The sequence below is a fragment of the Notothenia coriiceps genome, unplaced genomic scaffold (genome assembly GCF_000735185.1).
Source record: "Notothenia coriiceps isolate Sejong01 unplaced genomic scaffold, NC01 NC01_scaffold00037246, whole genome shotgun sequence".
Classification (NCBI taxonomy): domain Eukaryota; kingdom Metazoa; phylum Chordata; class Actinopteri; order Perciformes; family Nototheniidae; genus Notothenia; species Notothenia coriiceps.
The window spans coordinates 1,231,746-1,243,312 of NW_011369947.1; the positions used below are offsets into that span (position 1 = coordinate 1,231,746).

General features: G+C 40.2%; 1 protein-coding gene across 3 annotated transcripts in view; it reads left to right on the forward strand.

Moving 5' to 3' along the window:
- Nucleotides 1-9,394, forward strand: part of atf2 (activating transcription factor 2) — a 22,889-nt gene extending 13,495 nt beyond the window's left edge. For all 3 annotated transcript variants that reach the window (XM_010794510.1, XM_010794513.1, XM_010794512.1), the window contains 4 exons: nt 1,333-1,530; nt 1,968-2,174; nt 4,704-4,809; nt 7,538-9,394. In XM_010794510.1, coding sequence (XP_010792812.1) covers nt 1,333-1,530; nt 1,968-2,174; nt 4,704-4,809; nt 7,538-7,713 — 687 coding nt within the window. In that variant the 3' untranslated portion in view covers nt 7,714-9,394. The remainder of the gene's footprint in view (nt 1-1,332; nt 1,531-1,967; nt 2,175-4,703; nt 4,810-7,537) is intronic.
- Nucleotides 9,395-11,567: the final 2,173 nt, after the last annotated feature.

The window sequence follows — 11,567 nt, forward strand, 5'->3', positions numbered from 1 at the left end:
AGTTAATGACTACTAAATAGTGACATCTGCATTGAATTTACAGTTCCCTAAATCAAAAGCTGGTGTCTAACACGCCCTGCAGATTGAAGAATAGAGGGCAACCTTGACACCTGTATATTGGGGCCCCAACCGGGGGGGGGGGGGGGACTACCAGCGAGAGCCAGCTGTGGGCATCCCTGGCAACACGCCTCAGCGAGTGCACATTAAGTCGCCTCACCCTGCATGGAACCTTTTGTTCAGCAGAATACTGCCTGACCTGCCCCCCCCCCCCTCCACTCGCGGCGCCTCCCACCGCACCCAGCTCATCAGCAAACACCTAATGAGCCCGCGTCAAGAAAACAGACCCCCGCTCAACCTGCCCGCTCCCCGCCCCCCCACCCGACTCTCGGGGGGCGCGGAGACGGCACTTTACAAGGACTGATGATGCTGCAAAGACCACAATAATGATAATTAACTTGCTGAATTTAGAAGATTATGCTGTTAATTAGTTGCAAAATAAAGATAAGTAATATAGTAGCAGATGGTTGAATAACACCCATGAGATGGAGGGTTATTACACTGATGAGGTTTCCGTGGCAGAGATGAAATATGGATCCGACTGGCTTTCCCCTCTTTCTATGGGCCATTCCAAGAGAATAATATCTTGTTTCTGCCAGAAGAGCTTCTGGAAGGGTATTACACGATAAACTAATTTGGTAGATAGATTGGTCTGGCAAAGGTAGTTGTTAGAATAATGTGGTCCTCTGTTTTCTCATGTAAATGTATTCCCTCTCACTTTGTTATTGCCTCGAAAGGCTCATTCACTTTCACCTTGTTTGCTCAGTGTTTGATACTAGAGGAATTGGCCTGTGAGTCATGGACACCAATCTGTAGGGAAGTAGTTTCTGTGAATGTGGCGCGATTGTGTTTGGCATATTCAATCCTAGTCCATGTTCAGAAATATACATGTTTTGATAGTTTGGGTCAAATGATGTACCGTGGATCTCCATCAAATGTTTTCATCAGTAGGGCTGCCCCCTCTTAGTCGATTTGTAATCCATTGTTGACTAAAATGTCTTTATCTAGATTGTTTTTCATGCTTTTTTACAGGTAAAATTATATATATATTGTGAAAACACATGTCTTATCTGCCACTGAAAATGGATTTTAAACATATTAACTTTATATAGTCTATTGAGATATATGAAAAATAGCAACAAAAAAAGAAATTCACAATTTTTCATGACTAAAAATAAATGTCCTCGCCTCCTTTTTGCATGAACATTTCATGACTGTTTTTCATGATTCTTTTCCCTGAAACTGAAACCCACACTAAGCCAGCTGCCTCCTCAGGTTACCAATGGAAATGTTGGTGAAGTCCAGAGCAGCGCTGTCACCCACTCTCCTGCTCCCCCTTCCCCTGCCCCGGCAACCCCCACCCCATCTCCCTCCCCGATGGCGGTCCTGAGTCCGGCTCCTCTCCTACTCTCGGCTGAGGAACCTTCTGCCCTCTCCCTTCAGCAGCCAGCCACCTCCACCACAGAGAGCCCTGTGAGTATCCACACCTGCAGCAGACACACACTTTTGCTCAACGAGTGTTTCACACGAGCTTCATAGAAGAGTCTTATTTTTTATTGTATCTGTGGGAATACGTACATGCAAGAAAAATACTTAAATGTGTTCCTTAACAGACCTTGATGTCAAGGTCAATGATAGGTGTTTACAGAAGGGCTGCATGTTGAAACTCAAGTGTTTTTTTTATACATTATAAATCTACCTGTAATATCAAAAGCCATCAATCAATCAAGTACCAAAGAAATTGCATGATCATATTTGTAATCTTGCGTACAATCTTTTTTTTTTTATCTCATCATTCAGTCCCCTCTTAAGGCACACATCTGGTTTGGCAGGGTATATTTTGTAAGGTATCACAAGTTCTGGTTATATTTTGTTACTGTTAGTTATTGTTTTGTATTGTTATTGTTTAGGCGTCCCCAGCGCCCTCTACGCAAAACCCCCCGAGCACAGGAGGTCGGCGGCGCAGAAACACAAGCGAAAACCCCGATGAGAAGCGGCGCAAGTTCCTGGAGCGAAACAGAGCCGCTGCTTCTCGCTGCCGGCAGAAGAGGAAAGTTTGGGTCCAGTCTCTGGAGAAGAAGTCTGACGACCTCAACTCCACCAACGGACAACTGCAGGTGCTCCTTACCCCCTCCCCTCAGCTCCTTCATCTGTCTTTCTCATGTGCTGTTATGCATCAATGTGTCAGTTGTTGTATGTTTTGCATGCTTGCGTTTGTCTGTTTATCAACATGTGCTGTTGGTGGAAGCGTGTGTTCGCAGACTTTTCCCTTCTGTGGTGATGAAGTCATTAAAGCCGATTAAGAAGAGCTGCCGTGTGACAGCAGCGGTGTGTGAGCCCTTTACATCGATATGTCCCTGTCAATAAAGATGTATCCTCCAGATGTCAGCCGCGCACAAGCGTGTCTTCGCTTCTGTCTCAGCAGTTTACTGAATGGCCTCAAAAATCTCCTAGGGAAAGGTGTCTTTTTGAACCTTCATTTTGCTGGAAGCAATTAGGATCTGATGCTGACAAGTTCGAAACAGTTCATGTATCTGCTGTCTCTGTTGATAAGTGTGAGCCGGGGGTGCGGCACATCGGTGTTCCAGACAATTAAATGAGATGTGGTGTTTATTTGCTCACTGTCTTATTTTTCTATGAAAGCAGATTTAGTTGTAGTGGGTGGAGGAGGGGATACATGACAATATAAAGACATGGGTTCATGTCGTTAATTAATATCTGTGTCAAAACATTTTTGATCACCAGTTGTCATGAGTGTGCTTTTTGAGATTACATTTGAATATATGCAGATGGAAAGGGTTAGGGTAAGTTTAGGTGTGTCAGTAGACGGGTTATAAACGGAGCATTGCTGTTAACTGCAAGGAAGGGAACAACATGTGGCAGGGAATAAAAGGGCGCTTTATATGAAGGCATTAATCAGCAGTGCAGTTTTTGTATAAAAGCCCATGCTGACATGGCCCAGCTGATCAGTGAAACTGCCTCTAATGATGCACAATTATTTTAACATCATCCTTAACTGGCTTTTTAATGAGGTGTCAGACCAGACCAGGCAGCTCACACAGCTCCCAGCATCACCCAAGGCCTTTTTCTATATTTTGATTATTTCACAAAGTTAGAAAACAGTTTTACAGCTTGGTTCTGTTTAAAATACCAGGTATGGTGCAGTTTGACATACTGTAACTGTTGGCGTGCATGAATTACTGGAACAGGTTCTATTTCATTTTCTGGGTGAATGTTTGTGAATGCATTTGTAAATCAAACAAACAGTTTATATTTTATCAAACTAATTGAACTACATACTTGTATGGATGTTACAATTTCTGACTTCTGTTTACAAGTCTGGCTTGCGTGCTTTCGCAGATTGGAGGGATGGTTTTAAAGGATTGTGTTTTAAATTGGCCGTAAAAAGGCTGCAGTTATGGTGGAAGAGCAGTGAATAGGGCTTTGGCTTCATGTGATGCATACACTCCTTCCAGCTGTGTTTTAAATCTGTCTTACAATAGCTCAGCCCTGCCAACACCAGCAAGACTAAACAGATGGAATCAAATAAATTGGCTGCTTTTAGACTAATAGATTAAGCCGCCCATAGTCCTTTAAAGGAGAAAAGAAGGAGCTTAAATCTGCCATGGGGTGTTCTGCGTGCCCCTGGCCGCTTTAAATCCAGTAAAAGTCACCTTCAGCGTAATGTGGCCCTCTTTTACGACATGCAGAAATCCTCAAGTCCCCTGAGAGCCGTAACGACACCAGAGTGTAAATCTCAGAAGCATCCGCAAAGTTGCACTGACAATCCCAACAGCTCACCTCTGACTAATGTGCTGCTCGTAGCCAGTGAAGGCCCATAATTATTGTGCAGGAAAAAAAGTAAATGACTTAGAGCTTTGCACTTTTCCTGTCTTTACTGCTTCGAGTACCGTTACCGCTTTTCTTGTCGTATTAAACGATGAGATCCCATTAATTACTGGTAATGAAACCAATGGTGGATGAGAGTTACCGCTAATAGAGAGAAAACAATAAACGGACATTTGGTGTAAATACTGTATTTACTGTATATGTGCAGTAATGGGTTCAGAAGAGATCTCGACGCATATATCAGATGGGGCTGATATTTACATTTTTAGACATATCAGTTTTTAATTAAATGTGGGCCAAATAGTCAAAAGAACAGTACTGAAATATAACAAATGTGTGTCATCATTACATAGATTATCCACCACCGAGCATCAACATGTTTATTTTTTAACTATAAAAAAAGCAATTGCTCAGTTTAAGGTATCTTTTGGTCACAATTCTTTAAAAAAACTAACATAATTGATCTTTATCGTCTGTGTTACATATGTTTAAGTGTGTTTTTATAAAAATGGAGGGTACATTGTTATCAGACACTTAAACGTTCGAACATATTTATCAGTATCGGCCTCCAAAATGTAGTATGTGTTGGCCTTCAAACTTAAGGTTATAACTTTATAATGAAATGCTCCCAATCATATTTTAATTAATCATATTGGGACCTTTGTCGGAGTTTGGACAATCATTGCAAAGATTTGAACTATCTGCACATGTCGTCCATTAGTCTCCATGTTGTAATCGGATGTACCGTACGCTCCAGAGTGACCATTCTATTGCTGTTGTGTATTCTCCTCTCAAAGAGTGAAGTCACCCTGCTGAGAAACGAAGTGGCTCAGCTGAAGCAGCTTCTTCTGGCTCATAAAGATTGCCCTGTAACCGCCATGCAGAAGAAATCCGGCTATCACAGTGAGTAATGCTCCATTATTCTCAGCCCGAGGCTTCCTGTGAAACGCTTCTAAAATGAAGGACATGTCTTACTTATGGCCAAACAGAAAGAGCTATTGACTTATTAGATAAAAAGAAAAACTTTGCAGAAGTTAATATATTAATGGGCAGAAGGGTTTCAGACAAATGTCCTGCTGCCGGCATTGTCCAAGTCTTCTGAAGAGGCCACAGGTGGTAACCACAAGAACTGTTTCCTCCTCATTTGACACAATTTGTCACATGCACATAAATGTCTGCAGGACATATTGTCGGGTTGTCAGAATAAATAAGCCTGATCTGTGTTTCTCTAACTCCTACTGTGTGCATGTGTTAATTCAAATATAACTTCATACTTCTTACATACGACAATCACGAATATTTAAACATAATTGTGCAGTTTGCAGCCTCTTCATTTAAATGGCACAATGCGTCTCCATGCCAGTTCTTGTTCATCACACGGTCTCATTTGGAATCAACAGTATTTCTTCGTTTCCAAAGACTAGGCCTCTGTCATTCTGATTTTCCACTCATAACTCACCTTCCCTCACAGATGAGCCAGTATGCAAGCCGCTTCTCCACTGTGATGTAAACCCCTCCGCTGACTTGTATTGACAATGATTGCCTCTGAAATGACTCTATTAAAGCAGCAAGCTTGACAAGACTGCAGAGAGATTCACATTGCGGGGTGTCCACCAAGCTAGGCTGTTCATTATGCATCCCTTATTGCTAACCATCCCACTGACACACGTCCTGTGTATTATGGGACTGATGGTTTGCAGGCTAGAGCCGGCTGTCAGAGCCAGGTCTCATTTGGTGTCGTCTGGATTGTTTTTTCGAAAGATCCACAGATGAATTGGGTCGTCTTTCTCATGTGTTGCCGAGGATGTCTGTCCCGTGTTTCTGGACCTTTGTGAAGGATGACATTTGGAGCACTTGTTACCCTGTTTGGGAAGATATAACCTCATCCAAATACCCCAGTTCATCAGTGTGGCTCACAGTGACAGATTTTCGACAAGCAATGAAGGAAAACCAACTAATGTGAAAGGAGGAATAAATATCTGGCAAAATGAAATAATCCAGTGGCTCCCAACCTTTTTAATGTACCTACATCGACCTACCTATTGATTAGTTTCTGCTTTTTCAACACTTATTTTATAGTTTCAGCTAATCATTTCCACTTTGTATCCATAACATCTAGCTATATATTTCAATTGCGTCAACTACTGCTTCTTCAAGCTGTGAAATAGTTTGCAACATTCTTGAATCCAAAAGTTTGAGCCAATTCCACCATTGCTTATATTTAACTTTTAAACATCATTAATTCATTACTTCGTCTGTAGCCATCTATTTTGAATATGTATCCATTACTTTACATAAGCTTTTATACGTCTACCTACATAATTTCATGTACTTTTGATCACAACATGTACTGTAAAGGTGCTATAGCTGATTGAATATGTTTTCAATTAAATCATGTATCCTTCCATATACCCCCTGGCAGTTGCATAAGTACACCCTGAGGCACGAGTACCCCTGGTTTGGAGTCACTGAAGAAATCGATCTTGCTAATTAGCGACTGACTGATCTGTGGCCCTCACATATGTAAAGGGCCTCATGAAGCCCTCCATTCTCCGGGTGTTACATATCCTGTTAGACAACACGGCCCCCCAGGTCTGGTAAAGACCCTTCATGGTTCTGCCCAGGTGGGAGGACATTACCCAGACTGCCCCGCTAACAAGCCAGGACAAGCTTACACTTGGCACGCAAAACTGTCCATCTGCTTACAGCAAACCCCACTTCAGAAACCAAGAGAGCAGAAAGAGGTTCTGGCTCCCCAGGAAACTACATTTTTCGGAGTATTACGATACATCAAACAGCCACCCCGTAATTTCATTAGGAGTAATAATGCACACTTGAACATGGAACAAAACCACCACGCTGATTTATTCTGAGGTTGACCTTCTGCATGGTAAAACAGCAAGGGAGTTTATAGTGCTTTGACATTCACTTGCACTAAATCACACGGTCAAAGTCCAGTCAGGAAGGCAGATGAAGCCTCTAATGTGAAGACATTTGTATTTGCACTTTAATTGCTTCCTCTTGCACTGGAATCTGTATTTAACACTCTCAAATACGAAACCCCGGTCATTAATTACAAAGTGGCATAACAAGTGACTTCATATCATTAACAATATTAATTATCACTGTGCTCCTTATTCCTTTACGAAACAGAGCATGAGAGTAGTCTTTTTTTTCCATCAGGATCCAATTAATTCAATGCAACTGCCTAACAGCTGGTGGCATTTCAACTCCAAGTCTTCCCTACTCTCAAGTGTGTGCATCATTAAAATCAGGTGCTGTAATCATCTGTCGCTGCAGTAGTTGGCAAGGTAACAAAAAACAAATGAGAGAACAGTTAGGGATGGGAAACACTGCCACATGCCCCAGAATGTAATGTACCCTTATGATGTGGGTTTAAATTGACATTGGAGCTTTAATTAAAGGAAGGGGTGCAGAAGTAGCATTATGGGGATTAATGAAACAGTTTGCACACACCACATGCAAATAGCTGTTTTACATCTGATTAGGCCTACGTGCCAAAGCTTTCCCCAGCCTTTCTAGATGATATGCTGTAATGTAAGAACATCATAACATTATAATGGTACAAGTTTATTGTTCAGCGGTTATTCTCTCATCTTTTCCAACACAGTCTCGGATAGGGACGAGAGCTGCGAGGAGATGTCCGTCCCCAGCAGCCCCCAGAACGAAGCCATCCAGCACAGCTCCGTCAGCACCTCCAACGGGGTCAGCTCCTCCTCCATGACCCCGTCCGTCTCCACCGCATCAAACCAGAGCACAGAGGAGACCCAGCCTTCAGGGAGCTGATCGCTGCAAACCGTGCCCGAGCGTTAAACCTGGAGCCTCTTTAATACCTGCGACAAACAGAGGGATTCTCCTCAGTTTGAAGTGTGGTGTTTTTAATTGATTTAGATTGCATTGTTTTTGTTTGGTCCTTTTTGTCCTCCTTTCGCAATGCTTTTTGAAAATGCAAATGTTTTCTCTGGAATTGATGAAGACAAAAGAACAGGCACTTTAGGTGTTAGATGTAAAACACGTGGTTCTAAAATGATTTTGTACTTGTGTGATTTATTTATTAATCTTATGTTTGTATTTATTTATAAGCGATCAGCCTTAAAGTTTGATCAGTGAATTGTTAGAGGCCTTACCAAAGTATGTTGTGTGGGTTATTTGTCATTAGTTTGCTTGTTTGTTTTCATGACTTTTGTAAGCACTATCTTTATGATGAAGTTACATAAAGATGAGTCACCTTTTTTCGTAATTTGCTTTTTCAATTTTGCACACTTTGAGAGATAATTGGTGACCTTTTTAGAGATTGACAGCCCACATGTTGTTAAGTACAGGCAGCTTTTTAGAAGTAAATTTGAATACTGTCACATCACACACATGTAAATGCCTGAATCAGATTTAAGATTTGACAACTCTTCTGTGAGTGAGATCAGATGTAGTCACATTGTGCTGTTTGAATGTTTGCGCTCACCTCTGCTTGTAGAAATAGTGTTGAGGAGGTGAGCTGGTTAGAAACGTGTTATTTCATTAACATTCCACGTGTTGTCTGATTGTTCCTGAAGCAGTGATTGTAGGATTGCAGTACCTTTTCCATTACTCAATCTTTGTGATGTTGACTTCATTCAGTGCCATTAATGTTTTTGTATCTTCTGTACATTTCTAATGCAGATTAGCTCAAACTGTTAACAGATTAAGGGTCTCATGAACATCTTAGTAAGGAGATATCTTGCTTTGTATCTTTGCTTTGTTTACGGCTTCAACACTTAAAGATGTTGTTTTCATGATTGCAATTTTTTGACATTTTTAGAAAACATTGTAAATAACATCAATGATACATTGTGTGTGATCTTTTTAGCTGTTGTACTTTTTTTATAGAATAGTCTGGGGACAGAGCTGAGCCCTGTTGACCACATGAACTCTGTTAGACGTAGATCTTAACAATGTTTAAATCATTAAGATGACTCGACTTCTCATGTAAAATAAAGCGTTCAGATTTGAACTGGAAACACATAATATATATTAGAGTAACGCTACTACCGCCTGTAAGAATCGTGAGAGTTTCATCATTGAAATAATAGTAAGAAGCAAGTCACACCATGAAGTCAATTTGCCTTTTTTCTTAGTCTGTCCTAGCTTACTACTGTGTAGTTTTAAGAAAAGCTAAAAAAAAAAATGGTTTTCTTAATGTATGAATCGTTTTTATTTTCACTGTTTTGTGCTTTGCATGAGATAATAATTCTCCGCGAGAATTTAATTGTTTTAATCGATAATGTCTCAGTCAGATAAAAAATATAATTAAACAAGTTGTTTTAACTTGAGTTGTTGCTCTAAGTTTATGAAAGCTTTGGTTTGTTTTACCTCAGCGTTACTGCTAAAACAGGAGTGTGATACTGTGTTGAAAGTGTACTTGTAACTTGTGAAAGTTCTGTATAAAACATTTGAATTGATAAGTTGTTGTAATAAACCTTTTAATATCTCTTTAAAATCCAGCTTTGCTTCAATATATTGCTCCAGATGGAAAGAAACTCTGAATATGTTATTGGGCTAACAACTTTAATGGCTGTTCATTGGACTTCTAACCATAAGATAATAATGTAGAAGACAACCCTCTCCACATGCTTTGCCAGCTGTTACAATGGGACAATGTCTTATTGCTTTCATTCAAAACCAGTGTTTTGATGTCAACCTGGCTGATGCATGTTGACAAATCTGTAAAGGGATGAACACAAAAAATATTGTGGTGTATTCTGCCACCTTGTGGATGATCTAGAGTTGTCCATAGTTTTGATAAAATATCATTATTAGCCATAAGTCAACTGGATATACTGAATATTTGTGTTTTTCCCAATAGTTCTCCTGCTTTCAAAGGTACTTATATACACACACTTAAGTACAACAATATGATCAGCACGATGTATCTCATTAGCACTGAAAATAGGCTAATGGTGGAGCTAATATTTTACAACTTCAAATACTGTTTGATAGTTTTAATCAATAACTAAAAGAAAGAGACAAAAGCCAAATGCATTAACTGGCTATAATAACAAAAGTAAGGAATAATTGTGCTGACAAAAAACAAACAAACTGAAAACATAACCTTCTAAAAAATATGCCTTGAAGTGACTTTAGCTTTCAAATAAATGTTGAGTAAATTGTAATTGCATGGATGCAATGGATGCAATTATTTGGACCGGCCAACATACTTGTTTATCACTTTCATATATTTTCATTTAATGATAAAAAAAACTTCAAACTAAATCAAGGTTGGAATTAGCTATTCATATTTTGTGCTGCTCTATAAAGGCAATAGGCCCCTACATGTTTTCCTCTTCTGATCCATTATTTTTAAATGATATAGATTATCTTTAGTTTTTATATTGCCTTGTATATCTTGTCTTAAGGTCATNTTTTATGTAAAACACTTTGTAATGTCTTGTTTACGAAAGGCGCAATACAAACCAACTTGCCTCACTGAACCAACACTGAGCTACCATTTCAGTCCATTGTACAAAAAGCAAGCTGGTGATGCTGACGTTTCCAGCATATAAACATATAAGCATGTTCCTAATAACTACAGCAGTAAACAGATAGACCTACAGTATAGGCAACACATTCACTGCTGAACTGAAACAACACTCCTTCCTGTCATTATGGAAATTAGCTGAGTTCCGTATGGGATGACGCAGGTTAAAATAAACTGAATATTGTCAACATTGACAGTGTTGCTAAGAGTGACCTTTTACTGTTCCTGCATAGTGTGTGTGTGTGTGTGTGTGTGTGTGTGTGTGTGTGTGTGTGTGTGTGTGTGTGTGTGTGTGTGTGTGTGTGTGTGTGTGTGTGTGTGTGTGTGTGTGTGTGTGTGTGTGTGTGTGCGCGTGTGTGTGTGTGTGTGCGTGTGTGTGCATGCATATTGTGTGTGAGTGAGCGAGAGAGAGAGAGCAAGCACGTGTTACCGGTTTTTGTTAGCATTTGGTGCTAGTTAGCGGCTCTAACCGCTGTGAGAAGCTGTTTCTACAACAAGGTGGAGGAAGAGTTCTCTCCTGTCTGACTGAGAGGCTCAGATAACTACAGCTCAGGTGAGGTAAAGGACTTTATTTTACTTTAAACTTTCGGCTAAAATCTTGCCTATAGGGAAGTGAATTGGTCTGAGCCAATGAGCTTAATTTACACAAACAACCTGCATCCGTCATTCTCAAATTACAGTCTCAATGTGTATTTAGTCAAACTCACATATGGAGCTGCTTCAATATCTCCCTTTGACAGTAGAGGAAGACTGAAACAACTATACTCTTCACTGCTTCTATGTTAGTGTTACATTACTTATTGTCTTTCACGGAGAAGTTGCATCAACTGCACATCGTGGTAATTGATTATATAAACTGCAAAAATAAAAAGCAGTAGGTTACAAATCAAAGCAGAAGGATTGTTTTTTTCTATGAAAAAATACATGCAGCTCAAATTATTAGAAAAACCAGTGTTTGCACAACCAGCATTAAATTAAATATGAATATTGTATAACCTTGATTATGAGTGATATTTGCTCACATGATGAAGCAAACGACCCCTGAGCAAAGATGATCTGCATGATGCACAGCTGAAGGTTTCCCTGTCTCCACCAGCAACGGCTCTGAGTGTCCAGCAGGTGGCAACAC